This window comes from Frankliniella occidentalis, unplaced genomic scaffold (assembly GCF_000697945.3).
Source record: "Frankliniella occidentalis isolate FOCC.00 unplaced genomic scaffold, Focc_3.1 Scaffold63, whole genome shotgun sequence".
Classification (NCBI taxonomy): Eukaryota; Metazoa; Arthropoda; class Insecta; order Thysanoptera; family Thripidae; genus Frankliniella; species Frankliniella occidentalis.
Genome location: NW_026267193.1, coordinates 985,581 through 1,002,744, shown reverse-complemented (window position 1 = coordinate 1,002,744; position 17,164 = coordinate 985,581). Strand labels below are relative to the sequence as shown.

The window sequence follows — 17,164 nt, the reverse complement described above, 5'->3', positions numbered from 1 at the left end:
TACAATAACTGTCCTTATGTAGGGTGTATATTGTACCCTCGCTCACCATAACTCCCAATTTTCCCTGAACGATTATTCTCCCGCATGACTTTCGTAGCTAGGAGAGGAGGGGGTGAGGACGAGGTGGAGGGGGTCTTCAGCGAATGCCGTTCAAATCAGTTATTGTATAAATTGCGGCAAAATAAAGGCAAGAGAAAGACGGCTACGCCATAATAATTGCGCCTGTGACACGCTGGTTAGGTCACCCTGCCGAGCACCTGTGCAAAGCGGTGGCCGACCCTTGAGCTACAGATTGCAAAGCACACTGTAATGACAAACTTGCCCCCCCCCCTCCCCCTTCCTGTGTTAGATGGTCACTTGACAGTTAAGACCTGTCGAGCTTGTTTAGCATGTACGTGACGATGTATTGCACAATCCCGCCAACGAACCATACAGCGCTCCTCTATTTACTTTCAGCAACCATGGCACCCAAATACACGCTCCACTATTTCGATGTCACCGGCCTTGGAGAGCCCATCAGATTCCTGCTTGCCTATGGCAATATTGAGTGGGAAGATATCCGCTACGACGACGATGAGTTTGAGAAGGTGAAAAGCAGTGAGTATAAACATATTTGAACAAATAAGTAACTGCAATTTAAGTTTGAAGCCTAGTAGTCCTACATTAATACTTTCTTCCTTCACAGAAATGCCCTTTGGACAGATGCCAGTTTTACATGTTGACGACAAGATTTATGCTCAATCAACTGCAATTAGCCGATACCTAGCCAAGCAGGTCGGATTATCTGGAAAGGATGATCTCGAGAATCTTCTGATTGACCAAGCTGTAGATCTCTTCCATGACTTCCGTCAAAGTAAGTTCAGTTCCTCTACAATTTTCCCCCACAATGAACGTTTCCCGAGGCTAGGCTAGTGAAAGCGCCTGCGACGTGTTGGGTAGGCCGACCCGCCAAGCAGCTGTGCGGAGACGGCGGCCCACCCTAAGCGCCCAGGTGCGGGCGGGAGCTCGGCGGCCCCCGCGCTCCCTCGAGTGACGTCGGAGAACGTGCATACTAGGAGCACACCTTACCACTGTGGTTTTATGTGTTTGATTTGATGTACTCATTTTAAATCGCGCAATTTCTCCAACTTCAGAAATTGGCGATTGGTTCTATGACCCTATTCCCGCGAGCAAGGCAGCGAAGGTGGCGCAGCTTAAGGATCACTTCCCTTTCTACTTGAACAAGTTTGAACAAATTGTGAAAGAGAACAATGGCTTCCTTGTCAACGGAAAGGTACAGAAATGCCCCAACTTAAATGTAAGCTGCTGTGTAGTTATTTGCATGTACATACATTACATTTAATTTCCAGCTTACATGGGCAGATGTCTTCTTTGTTGCGCCTCTGAACTACTTCAAGTACATCAACAAAAGGGACTTTTTGGAGGGTTATCCTCTACTGCAAGAGTTGGTTAAGAAAGTAGAATCTACTCCCGCCATTGCCAGCTACATTGCCAAGCGTCCACCTGGTAATAAATAAAAGTCATTGTTTTTTTAACTGTTATAAAAACTGGTATAAAAAAAATCTATCCTTTTTCAGGTGGCCGACCAGGAGCCTAGCGCTTGTAGGCCGGCGGATGGGGAGCCGTGGGTGGCGGCATAATAGAACTGACACCATCTCCATAGTGGAGCGCCCCATTCGCCTTCTATCTAACTATCTATCTATCTGTTCTTATTAAAAAAAATTATTTATCAACAATTTTGTGTTGTCCTTTATCATTAATGGTCTGAAAACGTCACGACACATCACCTAAATATTGGCGGTTCAGCTAGATTGTCCGACCTATTTTTCTCCGACCTGGTGATTTTTCCAAAATCACAAAAAGTACTGTCTGACCTAGGTCTTGTCCGACCTGATTTTCTCCGACCTCGCCGATATGCTGAAATTTAGGAAGAATGTGCTTCAAAGAGAAACAGGCTTCAGAGGCCATGAAGGGGCACTTTTAGTGCAGTGAGGGAAAGACCGCGACTTTGACGGAGTGCAGCCCCACGTCACAGAACAGTCAAAAGTCCGCTCGGCGCCGTAAATGCTCAAAACCAACTCCCCCCACCCGGTTAAAAATAAAAATAAAATGGGGGTGGTTAGCTTACTCCTCACCAGAAAGGTAAATAAGATCTACTGGAGAGTCCCCTAATTTTTTTGTATGATTTTTTAAAATTGATTTAGTGAAATTAGTTTTAAAACGGGGTAAGAAGATGTTTATCTTGCTTTGATACACAGAAATAAAAACGAAACACAAAAAAAGAGAGCTCTACCCCACCCTCCTGCCCGGGGGGCCCCGCGCGGTAAACTTCGGAGTTCGGATGGGATCCGGTGCTTGTTCGCTTAAACGGACTGGGGGGTAGATTGTGGGTTGTTGGACATACAGGTGTCGCAAGGTGAGCAAGACTGAAACGCAGATTCCGAGGCCTTACCTCCGAGGGGAGTGTTATCTTTTTCTGTCCCAAGGGGTACGCGGGTATCGAACCCACAACCCCGAGTGCCGAACCCAATCGTCAGTGACAGCGACCCTGCCACCAAAGCTACCAAGCCAACGGAGTTGAGCCGTGTTCCGATTCTACTTGAACTTCAGCTCGGCCCTGAGGCCGTACAGCAACGCCACATGGAAAAGCGAAAAATCTTGCGGAGCGCCGAGCCTGGAGTCGAACCGCCGACCTCCCACGCTCTGGGCGGGTGCACTGTGAGGCCGAAAGGTAAGAATACTGTCAGTCTGGAAGTGGGGACAGTTTCTCCCTCTGCCCAGGGTGCCTTTTTTTTGCGTCTCCCTGAACCGAGCGACGGAAGTATCTCGCAGCGGGGCGACGGCGGCCGCCGCGCGCACGGACAGTCCCCCTGCCCGCACCGGGGTAAGATTTCTTCGGCTACCTGGGGCGAGGGCGGCCACCGCGCGCACGGTCAGTCCCTCCGCCCGCACAGAGGTAAAATTTATTCGGCTACCCGGGGCGAGGGCGGGCAAAAATTAAAAAAATCATTTGTAGGGGAGGGTGTGCTCCGGTGTTCGCATCGAGGCGATCGCCCATTTGCTATTTCGGATACCAACGGTCATCCGAGTTGGTAACGCCCATAGGCTAACATCATGGCTTGTTCGGCTGCTACATAGAAGGATACACGCCTACCGCTGCCAGCGCCGGGGACCGAACCCGGCGCTGCCAACTCAGCGTCCTCGCCTCGTTCGCAACCAACTGAGCCACTGAGCCCGACGCAGGGGCGAGTTCGGACGACGAAACACATTCCAGCCTTTGTCTCGCCGGCCCGACGACATCGCCGGGCACGCCGCTTGCCCTCCCCCTCCTCTTCCTCCGTCCCTCTCCCTCCGGGGAGGTCGGGTGCGGGAGAGGGGGAAGAGGTTTCTAACGTGTTTCCAAAAACAGCGCATAAAGAGCAGTTTTGGCTCGCAGAGGCGGCGATTAGAAGTAGCCGCCTTACGGCAACTAACATTTCCCAACCGACGGCCGCAAGAGTCACCACCACAGAGGAAAGATTTTTCACGCCCGTGCGGGGTGAAGCGCATTGGGAAGTTTTGTCACGCCGAGGCGGCGAATAGCGGTTGCCGCCAGCGCGGCGAGAGAAGTAACCTCTGAGCGAGGGTAAGAATTCTTACCCTCAACACGGGAGACGCGACGGCACATTACCCCGGGCAGGGCGACAAATCGTTTCTTGCCGCGCGTGAGGTGATTGTCGAAAATTGTCACCCTCGGCAGGGTAATATCTGCGCAAAAGTTACCTTTCGGCTTTACAGTGTGCTCTACCCACTGAGCCATAGGGGCTGGGAGTTGACTGCCGCACCAGGGAACCTTGGATTCTACGCAGTCGCTGACGGCTAAAAAACCTCGAGGTGTGAAGGAAATTTTTTTGTTGACACAACATGTACTAATTTGTGCGTTTTCAAGTGCTTGGGACAACATATCAAAAAAGATGGCGATAACTTTTGGGGGGTGCTCGCGGTTCCACGGGGGATGCGCGTTCCTGACAGCGCCAGTGAGCCGGTGCTTATGCAACCCACCATACTGGCATGTAAGAGTCGGGACACCCGGTATTTTGAATATCGAATTTCCTATCTCTCAGGTTCAGCTGGCTCACTAGCTCACTAAAGACGACTTGGGGGGGGGGGTACCCATCACAAATGAACTTGTCGGCTGGTGTAGAACCGTGTAGAACTTGGGTGACATAGGAGATGGTTTCGCACCCAGGAGGTAGGCAATCCAATAGGCATTAGCAGCGCCTCCAAGCGGCGGCCGTCGCAAGCAGGCACACAACATGCCACTTTAGCAGACGCAAACTAAACGCTTGGGCTAGCGGGCGGACTTGACGAGCAAACGCTGAAAACGCCTTCATTCTCATTCTCACTTTCTAAACATAACTCTATAAGTGTATAATATAGAATACATCATCTACCCTGGTACGTATTTACAGCTTTGTGAAAAACATAACTCATTGTGGTAAATGTATAACTAACTGGTTCTCAGTCACGGTCGCGAAAGTGTTGCTCTGTGTGTGTTGATAGGTTAGAAACGCTACGGCCGGCTCCTGTTGTTTTTAGTCCAACCCAAAATCTAAAGAGCACGATCAAGCTGCAGAAATGTTGCCTCGGCAGGAACGGGCCTGTACGAACGACAACGACTCTACAACATTGGAGAGTGGAGCGGCTCAAGAGGAGCAGCTGGATGAAGTGGTAATGTTGGACAGGAGCTACAGGACATGTCCGAATGACCTCATCCCCGTATCGTTTTTGCCGCTATGACGAAATTCAAACTGTTTTGGCCCTCCGATGTACGCAGACGCTGACGTCGCTGCCGGACCTGCCACTGCTGAAGGTATTGTCCTATGTCCCTGTCGAGGACCTGGGCGCCGTCGGGCGGGTCTGCACCCGGCTGTGCGCGCTCACGCGGGGGCATTGGCCGCTGTGGTGGGACAAGTGCGTGCTCTTCGAAGACCCCGACAGACTGCTAGACCTGCTCGCGGGCCTCCTACTGGTCACCCCACGATACGACGTCGTCTTGGAACTTGCTGCCTTTCCCCGCTCAACGGATGAGGAAGGCCAGGACAGACTAGCTGTTTCCATTTCCAAGCCTATGTCCCTCGACGCGGCAACAGGGGCAGCAGTCATGTAAGTACACTGCTGTACTAGGTGTGTCTGTAATTCGACCTCCTCAACCGCCCCCCCCCCCCAAAAAAAAAAAAAACTGCCGTGCGTAGGGTAAGGTGCCCGGTGGAGGACACTGTACCAGTGATGGACACTTTTCTCGGTTTGCAGCCAAACTTTGCACTTTACGATCTTGGCACGAAACTAATGCTCTAGAAATACCCCTTCCAAGAAAAAGGGGTGTCCATCACTGGGCAGATGCATCTCCATCATTAGGCATCTTACCCTACGTGCGTCAAGTCGGCTGCTTCACTTATTGACATCCCGTGGCCCCTGTGAGTAGGCACCCGGTACGGAAGGCTAATGATTCCTCTCACCGCAGAAGGTTGGGTTTCTGGTTGGTGGTCTGCGAGGACTTGGCTGAGGACGACACGCTCGCAACGGTGCTCCGTGAACTAGGCCCGCGTACGAAGCACGTGCGTTTTAATTGCAAAACTCCCGATATCGAAGTGATCTGTGAGAACTTGCAGAATGCCACCTCTCTGGAAACTTTGAGCGTGTTCTGGATGTGGCCCAGACATTTTGCAGCACCGTTCACAGGATTTAGCCGCTGCAAAAACTGGCCGCAGGTTAGTTCTCCTGGAATTGGTGGTCGGGGTAGCTTCGTCCTGCAAGCATGGGCCCACCGCTCCGTCGCCGTCGCTGAGGCACTGCATGTATTCGGGTCGGCCTTCTATCACGCGGCTCTCTTCTCCCTGTTGGCAGGCGCTGCCTGCTGGACTGCACACCATTGAGGTCAAGCTCTGGGACCATGAGTATGCGGAGATACCCGTCGCAGCGTATGACGACTCCCTGGTTGGCCAGGAGCCCTCTTGCTTGCAGGCACTGCTCTTGGGAGCTCACAGGTGAGTCCGCTTGTCCAGGCCCAAGCCATACCGAAGCTCGCGGGTGGGTATTTATCATGCCTGTGCTTGCAGTGAGCTGCGCTGCGTACAGCTGCTCTCGCCGGCTGTGATGCCGCTGCTGGACTCCTGCCCCGCGGGCCTCCAGCGGCTCACCGTCTCCGCTGCGCCAGGGATGGCCGCGAAGCTACGAGGGCTGCGCGAGCTGCAGGAGCTAAAGTTCGTCCGCATACACTGCTCTGCCAACATCGCCGAGGTACGCAGCTTGACGCTTTTTTTCTCACGACCGTCTGTGTAAGTTCTGTTCTGTGTAAGTCACTCACCCCCAACCCCCAACCTTCGTCCTCAGATAGCGGACGCGTTGAGGACCTGGTGCGGGCCGCTGCTCAAGCTGACGATACCGTCGTGCCGGGCCTGCCCCGAGGAGGAGGTGACGCTGATGCGTGCCTTGGGCGCGGGCGCCCTGGCCAGCCTGACGCACCTCAACCTGGTCGTCCTAGAGGAGACTGGCCTGCGCGCCCTGGCCGCGGCGCTGCCCGCCCTGCCCAGCCTGACCTCGCTGACCCTGGGGCTTGCGCCGCCGCGCGAGCCCGATGTGCTACGCGACTTGTTCTCCGGCGCCAGCCCCACCCTCTGTGAGACCCTGCTCCTTTTCCACTCCGGCGGCCCCGGGTTCGGGTTTACGAGTGCGTCGCCTTCTGTCTCTCGCTCGAGTTTGTGCCCTGCTTCATTATTTCCGAGTCTGTTCAGAAATTCAGAACTGTGCCGTCTTCTTTCTTGTCCGCAGCATCCGAGCTCCACTCGGATCTCCCGAACCTGGTGCGCCGCGCCCCGATGTCGGTGTCGCTGCACGCGAGAGCAGAGGCGCGGCCTTACAAGCAGCCCAAGCAGCCTCTTCAGTTCTGCAGTATCTGCAACGTCGAGACCCGACCCTCGCACCTCGTCGTATTCGGCAGGCACGCCGCCGCCGAGGAAGAGTCCTGCTCGGTGTGCGCTGCTGTGCGCGTGCGCGGCTCCTCCCGCTCCTCTCCCTTCTACTGCCACTGGCGGTCCCCTGCAACAGTGCACTACGTGTGCGTGGGGCAGACTTAGGCCAACTAATCGACCTCATTGCATGAGACTGTGGTATGGGTGTCGAAACCATTGACATTTTCGCAGTCCATTATCCATCACTCGTTTCTCGTTTTGTATACTGATGTTTACCATATGTTTCTCCCTTATGAAATGTGTGTCTTTAGCATTGCATTTTGATGAGATTTAACAATTTTATAAAAATAAAATATGCAACTTCAAGAGTATGTTGTAGCCGTGCCACTTTTTTTTCTATCGGTACCCAAGCAAGCATTAAGGTGCCCTTACACTCAGCGTATTCGATGTCCGCGGACGTGTCCGGCTGTGTCCGTTTTCTATTTTCCGTTGATGTTTCAGGCAGAAATTCTAATCAAATGTACGACCGTATATCCTGGACACATTTTCTAACGTTTGGTAATAGAAACCATATCTGAAAACGGTTTAACATCAATGCGGATACAGCGGACAGGCTGAGTGTAAGGGCACCTTTAGCAGGTCACCTCTTTCGTCAGCTACTGAAGCGCCGGTGTGATAGGCCACCCATTCGACTGCCGGCCCAGTTAGTGCGCCACTTGTCACTGACCGGCAAGCTGTGGAGAACCCGCCGTAGATCTCTGTTTTAAGGTTGCTACCATGTCATTTGCCGTTGAGGTGCGCTACTATAATTATCATGATACTCTTTCCACGAAATAAACGGCCGAAACACTCGAGTCGCCGTCATTCATCAATTCAAAAATAAGCGCGGCACTCGCCGGATGACGCAAACCTACCGTGTGCAATATCCCTCCGCCGCTCCCATTGCAGAGCATGGTATACTTTCACAAAACCTTAAACGTTGGTGAAACACAAGTTACATTTTATCAAAACTACATACCTTTAGGTGTGCTCTTGCCCTCAGGTTGGCGTGTTGATTTTCGGTCGCAGTATGGAATCAGTGGCTAGAGTTGGCAGTACTGGAACGGAAAACAAAACAATGTGCTCCAAATCTGGCAACACTGTAAGGACACTCACACGACATACGGCCAGACATAACAAACGTCGCAGTGGCTTTGTTATTGTATTTATTTTGGTCCTAATTACTTTGATCGGGGTTCCGAACTTTGTTTTTCAGTGTGAGACACCCGAGACCAGTTTCAGACTGCTTCTCCGTCTGCACTTAACTTCTTCCCTTCACTCTGGTGTTTGGAAATTGTTTGTTCCTCGAAGGTCTTTCCAGAGATAACTACCCACGGTGTCTTCAAGGTATGTTATTGTGATTAAGAGCTTTTTGTTATTAATAGAGGTTTCTCAGGACGTGATCGAGTTTTCCTTTTCACCACCATTTTACTGAGGTTCAGCTTTTTGCACTCCCTTGGCCTCTCTACTTACGTGATGACGAATACATAACCCACAAGGACGCATAATCGCTATGAGGTCATCCGTTTCCTTTTTCCTGCGTTTTGTATTTTACTGTTTCGCTCCTTCTCTGGTATTATCTTACGAACTACAAGCTTTTTTCAGAAACGTCTCACGTACTATCAAGTTTTATGGTGGTTATACCTCACTTAAAATTTTTGGACTCATTGTTATGAATGGGTTATGTTGATACAAATGCTAATTTTCATGCTATCCCAAATGATGTAATTATTGAAACATTAGCGTAGAGGGAGAAACAGGTGTATTGCCCTCTACTTCTAGTTAGTGTGAGAGTGTCTTCTGAAGAGGAGACCCCATTATTCTTTTCCTTTTTGCATTTCCTCAGATTCTATTATGCAATTTCTTTTAGCATTACGGTTTAACGACATTGTTCTCACATATTCATGTTCTACTGATTTGTTTGAAATCATCTTGTCCTTTGTACCAATTTGGTATTTATCTCTTATCATTTTCTAATCAACCTTTTATATTTTTCAGGTCTGGTTTCTGAACTTTATCGGCTACAGTAGTCAAAATGTGGTCTGTGCCTGGAAAGAAATCTCCTGTTGGTCGTTGCACCCTGATTCTCCCAGTGGTGGGATAATGGGTCAGAAGCTCAGCAACTTCAAGGCAGTATTTTCTACTTTGGCACATCAAGAAAGGAGTTATAAGATGAATGGCGAGGCAGAAGAGAATAGTAACTTTCTACCTGCCAGTAATAATATAAATTGTGAAGAAGTGAGAAGTGCAGTCCAGAACAACAATTCAGTTAACAATCATTTTGAATCTATTTATGGAACTGCTGCAAGCTTATTGTCAACGAGCTCTAACAGTTCCTCTCAAGATGAAGAGAACGGAAATGTACCTGAGCATGAGACACAGTCTGCTCCTGGAACACCAATAGCTGATAATGGACAACATCGTAGAACATCAAAATCATTATCGTTTGTGAATAGCAAGAGGTCTCGTTCCAAATCTTTGCAAACTTGTAAAGAATTAAGTGATGGTAGATCGAAGAAAAAACGTAATCACTGGGTTTTGAAGTTTAATTGTTCACGCTTGCGGACTGGATGTAGTAGTGTTAGTTCATCATCAGAAACATACCTTCCTGAACCACATACAAGCTGTGATGCTTGTGTATGCACAGGTTACAGACGTACTGAAGAGCATCATTTAGGAGCAGGTGTGGTGTTTGAAGCTAATTCAATGGATAATCAGCCACCAGCCCTGGTGCCAACAATCATGCAAGCCAATAGCCAATCCTCACTGCAATCTGTAGCGCAAGCTATACCTCAAACATCTGCAGAAAACTCCTCAGAAGATGCTGCTTCCTCTCAAGAACCACCAGTTCCTGTGGCAAAACATAAAATCTGTTGTGGGCGTGATGTTATTACTGCCCATGAGGAGGGTTTCCCTGTAGCAAACAGTGTAATAGATTTATCAAAATTTAATCCAGATGATTACCCAATTGAAGACTGTGATGAAAGAGCTAGAATCGAGAGAGCAAGAGAAATAGCAGAGGGAGTAGAACCCCCTCCAGGATTCCAACCTGGACGACAGATTCAACTTTTGTGCCCCCCAGACTTGATTGATAATATCACTGCCTTATTTCAAACTCACTTAGGATTATCTGCTTCTGCTTTGACTCCTGCACTAGCACATTTGGAGCCTGCTGTGAACAATAATCCTCCACCTTCAAGAGGTGTTCACACACAAGTGGACTATATACACTGCTTGGTTCCAGATCTACTTCAGATCACATCTTGCTCTTTCTACTGGGGTAAAATGGACCGTTATGAAGCAGAACGTCTTCTTGATGGTAGAGCTGAAGGCACATTTCTATTAAGGGACTCAGCTCAGGAAGAGTACCTGTTTTCAGTGAGTTTTCGGAAGTATGGACGCTCCCTTCATGCCAGAATTGAACAGTGGAATCATAGATTTAGCTTTGATTCTCATGATCCAGGTGTTTTTGCCTCCAGTACTGTGTGTGGGTTAATTGAACATTACAAAGATCCGACATGCTGTATGTTTTTTGAACCTATGTTAACTATTCCTCTTCACCGTAATTTTCCATTCTCTCTTCAGCATTTAAGCAGAGCTGTGGTCAGTAGCCATTCAACATATGATGGGATAAATCATTTGGCACTACCAAAAGCTTTAAAAAGCTACTTAAAAGAATATCATTACAAGCAACGAGTTCGAGTACGCAGATTTGACAATGATCATTGATTGTTAGAACCTATTTAATTATTGAGTTGCTCATTATGTTGAGTGTCAGATAAAAGAAGTAGACGTGTTGAATTTTTCATTCAAATATTGTGTTTTGAAGATATATTTTGTTAATGTTTACTCTATTTCAGTTTGTCTTCATGAAGATGACTGTCAATACTGTTATGTTAGCATAACTGTGACTCTAAAAATGAATTATTCGCCATCTCTTATGAATTTAGATATTTTTAACGAATAGTTTATACTTACCTTTGTGAGAACATAGATTGGTCCCAACTGTTTTTTGTGCAACCTGTACAGTGTTTTTCCTTTTGAACTAACTATTGATTCTTATTTTCTCCTTAAACTCTATTTTAAGGGTGTTATTGAATGTAGTGTAACTTTATTTTCGTAAGTTTAAGATGCATTTATCTGAAAGAAGTTTTCTTCTATACTAGTCTTGTTGAATCTTTTGTCAACTGCGTTTTCCCTTCCACATATGATGATAGCTAAAGTTATTTGTTATTTGCCTTTGCATGTGTGCATGGATGCTGAATCCATTGCATGTGATACTTAATATTGTTTAAATAAATTAATGTGTGGGTTTTCCATATTAGCTGTTTATCCACTCCTTCATTCTTGTCTTTTTTGAGGTAAAAAGATTATAATGCATACTAGTTGTTATCTCTTTCTTGATATTCTGAAAATGTGAACAAATTTACTCCTTTAAACCCAGTTTGATATTATTTCAATGTTGCTACCTATATTGAAGGTCTTTTGGCTATCTTTGATGAGTGACTGTCATTTTAGTATCTTACTCGTTTTATGTCTACAGGACTGTTACTTTACCACCAACAACTTTTGTAATGTTAATTAATAAGACTGTTTTAAAAGCCTCAATATGTAATGGGACATAACAATACTTCCAGTTTTTATTACATATGTCAACAAGTGCTAAAATATTTACATCAAGCTGTCGTCATACTGATTGTATTGTATTTTGGTGGATAAAGGAGATAAATGTAGCTCTACTCCAACTAAGTATGTATTGTTTGTTGGTGGATAAAGAAGGTAAATGTAGCTCTTCTCCAACTAAGTATGCCAGCCCGTAAAATTTGATAACAGTGTTCATTCAATACTCCTAATCGGAATATCACTGCCATTATATTTTTGTTCTCTTCACTTTGAGTGAGTTTTCAGCGATTAAGTTAATGGAATGGGAAAATACTGATGTAGACATGTGAGGCATTGTTATTTTATAATTTCTATAATTTTTTAGTTGAGCCATCCTGAGCAATGGCAGAGGAAACTGGTGACAGTTCTTTCTTTGTTTTGGTTTCTTGTGTTTGTCAAGGAGAGAAGATAGCATTATGCAACTTTCTCTAGTAACATTTTGTTTTGTAACTGTACATAGTCTGTGATTTTACTTTGTGTAAATTTTATTTAACTCAGTATGTGGGTGCAGTTATTTAATACTTATTTCATTTGGGCCAAACATGTCTATTCAATAAACGTGACTCAAAGTGAAACTGACGCGTATTTTATTCCAGGTGTAAATGACCTTCACCCTCACTCCTCTTCACATACATGTATGCATGCATGTTTTTCGTATCCATGGCACATAATACAGTCTGCATAACAATGTTACAGAATTTGTACTGATTTTTATTAGAGATGCTTGTGCATAGCACTCAGTATTGCAGACTGACCAACAAAGGGGTGTGCTTGCCTAAAGAGCGGTGAGGGGTGGGGTCGGGGAGTCGATAACCCAACTCCAGGCGGTTGCCTGGCGACATGTTTAGCCTCCAGCAGCGGCCAGTCCAGTCGCACCCGGAGGCTCCGGGAGGACGCTCCAGGGGATGTCCTCTGGCCGCGGCGGCGGGCTGGCCGTGCCCGGCACGAGCACGTCCGGGGCGAGCGGCGCGGCCGTGCGCAGACCCGCGCGGCAGACCGTGGACTTCAGCCTCAAGGGCCCCGTGCACGTGACGCTGGACGAGACGCCGGCCGGCCCGCCCGGCTGCTCCGTCGTGGACCTGCTCTTCGCCGCGCCCTCCCAGGTGTCCGAGCTCGTCTTCCACAACTACTACACGGCATGGCTGACGGTGCTGGTGCGCATGCTGGTGGCCGCCCCGGGCCCTGGACCCGGCCCCGCTCCCGAGCTGGGCACCCCGGGACAGCCGCAGCAGACCGAGCAGGGACAGGTGAGTCGGCGTGCGGCGAGCACATACTCGGGACTCTCTATCTTACGTCGCTGTCCGTAAGGTGTGCTGCTTTAACTCTCGAGGTTCTACCCCTCGGTTCTTGTCAGCTGCAGTCGGGCGACGCGGTGCCAGCTGTGCCAGCTGCGCAGGTGCAGCAGCAGGTGCAGGGAGACGCGAGCAGCAAGCTGCGCAAGGAGTCCGGCTGGGTGGTGGCCGTGGCCCGGAGAGTGCTCATGCCCTCGCCGCACCTCGAGACCGGCAGCCACGACTTCGTGTCCATCCTCGCCACCGAGGTGGGTGCTTCACAGAGTTTATTTTGTCCAACCAAAGCCACATATCACGGTACGTTGGGCGAAGTGAAAGCATCAAACTCCGTCTTGCAGAGCACGGTGCCATGGACCGAGCTGGTGGCCATGCGCCTGGTGCTGCGACAGCCCTCCCCCAGCTGGCACACGTTCCACGTCGAGGAGATCCACGTGTTCGCCGAACCACCCCGTAGGGCGGTCTGGGGCCGACGACACGGCCCGCCGGCCGCGGCCGCCGTCAGCAGTGGCAGCCCTGCAGTCGGGGCGGGGGCGGCGGTGGGCGGGGCAGCGGACCAGAGTGTGAGTGAGTAGGCAGACCGAGGCAGATAGCAGAGACTCCGAAGAGGGCCAGACCAATAACTCTGTTCCTTGTTGAAATTAATTGAAGATACAGTGTTGGGACGCCGGTCAGAGAGCAATCGTTGGGTGCCAGCGCCAACGGTGGCGTGCGAGGAAAGGCCGGGCTTTGTTGCGATATATCTTTGCCTCCGCTCTGGGGAAGCTTGTTCCACAGTGAATTACACGTTTACAAAATAAGAATTTCGCATAATTCTCCAACTGTTATCATAGCATTGCAGTTGTGCAAGGCGCGGCTAATATCACTTTATCGCGTGCAGGCGTGCGGGGGTTTTTCTTAGGGAAGTTACTCAAGCTCGGCGCCTGCGAGACTCGGGGTAGGCCACCCAGCAGTTCGCGTATGTACTGCATGGAAGATATGGCCTACCCATCAGGCGCTATTGCAGCGTGAATAGGCTGAACTTTGCCAGTTTCATAGCGGTGAATGACGGGCGTATTACTTTCTGGATGATCTCAAAGGCACCGTGGTCAGAGGAGGACGATGCGTTGCACAAGTGCGCTCGGTAGGGTATAACGACTAAAACATCTACAAACAAAATGAAGATGCTCTTAGAAAACTATAGATCCTCAGAACTTTTTGTAAAAAAACAATAAGAGATCGATTGATAATAATAGTGCGACTGTCTTATCTGCAATCACTGAACAGCATTTTTCAATTGAAGGGGGAGGTCCTTGAGCAGCGACTTCTAAGAAAATGACCAAATAGTAAACAGTTATGTTACGTTGAACAAAGGCGCCGTCTGAAATGTTCCGTCCTCCCGGATCTGGGTCGGCGAACACCTAGGAGGTTCGCTCATCTCGTGGCCCTCCTTCTTGGTGTCCTGCAGGCGTACGACTCGGTCCTGATGCTGCTCCGCCAGCAGACGCAGGCCGCCCTCCGCTCCAACGCCGGCCCCGTCGGCAGCTCCATGGCCGCGGGCACCAGGACGCCGACGACGCCGACCAGGGTGCGTGACCTTGAGCCTGGCACCCGCAGGGAGGTATCCACCACCGGGCTGGACCTTTGTGTGACCTCTAACCCCTTGAACAAACAGGTGCCGGCGTACGAGCTCAACAGCCTGCCCCCTGTCTAGAGGACGCGCACCGCGGCTGCACCAGATGGCCGCGGACGCGCAGCGGAGAGATAGCGGGGGACATCGTGGAGGAGAACAACGCCGGGCCCACTTGAATGAGCGGGGCTGTGATTAGGCAGCCGTAAGCCTCGCAGTCGAGCTTCGATATCGAAGTGAAGCGATTCACCAACCCGACCCGGGACCATCTGGCTGCTACCAGCTCCGCCATGACCCCCACCTGGACCCTCTGCGGCGGGCTGCTGCTCGTGGCCGCCCTGGCCTCGTGCCCGGCCGACGCGCGCCTCCCGGTAGGTCCTGCCGACCTCTGCGATCTGCGCAACGGCTAGTTTTGTTGGCCCCAGCGACCGGCCCGATGTTGTTTTCGTGGCCACGCCATTCACTGGAGAGCGTGCTCCCTCCCGCAGGCATCGTCACGACTGTCCACCGCCCGCGCGGCCGGCGCCGCCACCGCGCTGGCCGCCGCGCCCCGCTCCGACCCCAAGAAGTGTCTGGCCGACCTGTGGTGGGGACTCAAGGACTCGGCCAGCCTCGTAGTGGAGACAACCGAGGGATGCATCGGCGAGAAACTGGACACGTGGAGGTTCCTGCTGGACGACATGAAGCAGTTCGCCCGAAGGGTGGGCGCCGAGCTGAAGGCGGCCGGCCGCAAGTGTCTTGAGAGTAAGAACTTTCTAAACAATCCTCTTCACCCTCGCTTTCACCACATCATATCGATTTGTAATTTCCTCTAATTAAACCTGCCCCCTCATTTACAGAACCGATGAGCTGCCTCTCCCAGCTGGCGGACGTGGCGCGGAGCGAGCTCCAGCCCCTGGCCGACCTGGTGTGGCGCACCGTCAAGGCCCTCATCACCCTCGGCTTCTCCGCCACTTTCGAGCTCTTCGGTTGCATCTTCCTACCGGCCATCTTGCCCGCCGTGTGGCAGACCCTGATGGACATAATCATTTTCGGCGAGTGCCTGATCACCAGGAACTGAACGTAAAGTAAGGGCTGGAAATAAAAATAAATATTTTATTTCATTGACGTCTATCTTTAGTATTAATACATCTCGTTGTCGTCAGAGGCAGGTACATAGTAAGCGTAGGAGCTCAGTGTAGATAAACTAGTTTTAAGTACCATGTAGATGTGATGCCCAAAGCACCGTGTCAGTAAAGGGCTTTACAAATGCTCTGTAGAAAGTCGACAACAGTGCTGTTGTCCCGTCAAAGCCAGTCAAAATCTCCCCGTCATGCAGGCGGAGGGTAGCGAATGTCAACAAAAATAATTCGCGTCCCTTTCGGAGCCGGATGACCAATGGGCCTATTGGTCGGTGACGGGGACTCGTGGCGGTGGCGGTGGCCGGTGGGCCCTCCTGGGCAGCGGGGGCGCCGGCGGCAGCATGCCGGCGTCCTGCGCCTGGAGCAGCCCCGCGCGCACCAGGGCCTCCGGCCGCGGCACCAGCGGGTGCTCCGCCTCCAGGAACTGGCAGAACTTCTTGGTTATCCTGCCGATCCAACCGGGACACGCGGAGAGTTGTATTCTCAGTCGTGTTCTTATCTGCCAATGGGGGCCCCGAAGGGGGCGCTTTGGCGTCAGCAAGAGGACCACCGCCGAGGACCGTCAAGGACGCACCTGAGGGAGAGGACGTGCGGCCGCCACACCTTGTCGAAGCTGACGAGCTCGGCGGGCTGCTTGACGACCAGCATGCCGGCGGCGGGCGGCGCCTTGTAGCGGGCCGGGTCGCCGCGCGGCACGCAGCGCAGGAAGGCGACGTTGCGGTGCGCGGCCCGGGCGGGCGGCCGGTCCGCGGCGCGGGCGTCGCGGCGCAGCGTCCGGTGCGCGGCCTCGCGCTCCGACCGGTGCAGCGCGTACGCGCGCAGCGCCGTCTCGTGCGGCACCTGAGGTGGCCGTTGGACGTTTCGCGAGTGAACTAATGAACTTTGATGAAGTTTGTGAATCAGGTCAAAGTCATTTTACCCTTTGTCACCACACGTTTTGCGGCTGCCCCTCTCTCTCTTTATCTCTGACACTGACCGTAGGCATCTCATGCACGTCGACGGCGAGCCGCGCGCCCTCGTCCCGCTCCAGGGTGAGCGGCTGGCACAGGCGGTGCGGCTGCAGGTCCTTGTCCTGGCCGGGGTCCTCGCCCAGCTCCCGCATCCACCCCACGCACCGGCTGAACAGCTGCGCCGCCACTCGGCCAAGTCAGCGTGTTGTTTGACGTCACCCGCGCGACCGACATAATCTCGAGTATTTGGCAGGCGCGCGCGTCCCGTAGGCCCGTACGTACCTCGCACAGCCTGTCGTTGTGGTGCTGCGCGTCCCCGCCCGCCCTGCACAGCATCCGGTGATAGCGGTGCGGCCGCGGCACCTCGACGCCCGACCCGTAGCGCAGGCTGAAACAGGCGTCGCCCCAATGAGAGCTCTGCCCGCGCCCATGGCCGGAGTAGGGGAATTTAATTTGCCGGAAAATTCGAGCTTTGTTTTAAGTCTCATCCAATTTTTCTGGAAACGTTACAATTTTAACATTTTTTCTGGAAAAGTTTCCCATT

At 51.2% G+C, this 17,164-nt stretch overlaps 6 protein-coding genes across 14 annotated transcripts in view; 5 read left to right on the top strand and 1 right to left on the bottom strand.

Moving 5' to 3' along the window:
* The window catches only part of LOC113209542 (glutathione S-transferase-like), a 23,175-nt gene extending 21,439 nt beyond the window's left edge, over positions 1 to 1,736 (top strand). The window contains exons 2-6 of one of the 2 annotated variants that reach the window (XM_026427105.2): positions 457 to 597; positions 686 to 853; positions 1,134 to 1,273; positions 1,350 to 1,506; positions 1,578 to 1,736. In XM_026427105.2, coding sequence (XP_026282890.2) covers positions 462 to 597; positions 686 to 853; positions 1,134 to 1,273; positions 1,350 to 1,506; positions 1,578 to 1,597 — 621 coding nt within the window. In that variant the 5' untranslated portion in view covers positions 457 to 461 and the 3' untranslated portion in view covers positions 1,598 to 1,736. The remainder of the gene's footprint in view (positions 1 to 456; positions 598 to 685; positions 854 to 1,133; positions 1,274 to 1,349; positions 1,507 to 1,577) is intronic. The other variant, XM_052268106.1, reaches the window with a different exon arrangement.
* Positions 1,737 to 3,062: 1,326 nt separating this feature from the next.
* On the top strand, positions 3,063 to 7,321 carry LOC113213098 (uncharacterized). 4 transcript variants are annotated; one of them, XM_026432043.2, is made up of 8 exons: positions 3,064 to 4,437; positions 4,543 to 4,710; positions 4,817 to 5,145; positions 5,504 to 5,750; positions 5,887 to 6,026; positions 6,099 to 6,279; positions 6,373 to 6,709; positions 6,811 to 7,321. In XM_026432043.2, the coding sequence occupies exons 2-8, from the start codon at positions 4,618 to 4,620 to the stop codon at positions 7,113 to 7,115; spliced, it is 1,632 nt and encodes a 543-aa protein (XP_026287828.1). In that variant the 5' UTR covers positions 3,064 to 4,437; positions 4,543 to 4,617; the 3' UTR covers positions 7,116 to 7,321. The 4 variants fall into 4 exon arrangements, with proteins under 4 accessions (XP_052124057.1, XP_052124058.1, XP_026287828.1 ...); XM_026432045.2 differs by having other exon boundaries at positions 4,520 to 4,710; XM_052268097.1 differs by having other exon boundaries at positions 3,063 to 4,710; positions 5,507 to 5,750.
* A 756-nt stretch (positions 7,322 to 8,077) lies between these two features.
* On the top strand, positions 8,078 to 12,226 carry LOC113213099 (uncharacterized). The gene is made up of 2 exons (XM_026432048.2): positions 8,078 to 8,336; positions 8,988 to 12,226. Exon 2 carries the CDS (start codon positions 9,093 to 9,095, stop codon positions 10,716 to 10,718), a length of 1,626 nt encoding a protein of 541 aa, XP_026287833.1. The 5' UTR covers positions 8,078 to 8,336; positions 8,988 to 9,092; the 3' UTR covers positions 10,719 to 12,226.
* Positions 12,227 to 12,377: 151 nt separating this feature from the next.
* Positions 12,378 to 14,744, top strand: LOC113213100 (uncharacterized). Of its 4 annotated transcripts, XM_052268102.1 has the most exons (5): positions 12,378 to 12,898; positions 13,006 to 13,191; positions 13,282 to 13,507; positions 14,388 to 14,507; positions 14,595 to 14,744. In XM_052268102.1, the coding sequence occupies exons 1-5, from the start codon at positions 12,557 to 12,559 to the stop codon at positions 14,726 to 14,728; spliced, it is 1,008 nt and encodes a 335-aa protein (XP_052124062.1). In that variant the 5' UTR covers positions 12,378 to 12,556; the 3' UTR covers positions 14,729 to 14,744. The 4 variants fall into 4 exon arrangements, with proteins under 4 accessions (XP_052124062.1, XP_026287834.1, XP_052124061.1 ...); XM_026432049.2 differs by having other exon boundaries at positions 13,006 to 13,503; XM_052268101.1 differs by having other exon boundaries at positions 13,006 to 13,507.
* On the top strand, positions 14,715 to 15,656 carry LOC113213102 (uncharacterized). The gene is made up of 3 exons (XM_026432050.2): positions 14,715 to 14,920; positions 15,038 to 15,293; positions 15,389 to 15,656. The coding sequence occupies exons 1-3, from the start codon at positions 14,840 to 14,842 to the stop codon at positions 15,607 to 15,609; spliced, it is 558 nt and encodes a 185-aa protein (XP_026287835.1). The 5' UTR covers positions 14,715 to 14,839; the 3' UTR covers positions 15,610 to 15,656.
* A 130-nt stretch (positions 15,657 to 15,786) lies between these two features.
* Positions 15,787 to 17,149, bottom strand: LOC113213091 (uncharacterized). 2 transcript variants are annotated; one of them, XM_052268104.1, is made up of 4 exons: positions 16,903 to 17,148; positions 16,647 to 16,796; positions 16,245 to 16,510; positions 15,787 to 16,116 (listed from the first exon to the last, which is right to left on the bottom strand). In XM_052268104.1, exons 1-4 carry the CDS (start codon positions 16,954 to 16,956, stop codon positions 15,933 to 15,935), a joined length of 654 nt encoding a protein of 217 aa, XP_052124064.1. In that variant the 5' UTR covers positions 16,957 to 17,148; the 3' UTR covers positions 15,787 to 15,932. The 2 variants fall into 2 exon arrangements, with proteins under 2 accessions (XP_052124064.1, XP_052124065.1); XM_052268105.1 differs by having other exon boundaries at positions 16,647 to 17,149.
* Positions 17,150 to 17,164: the final 15 nt, after the last annotated feature.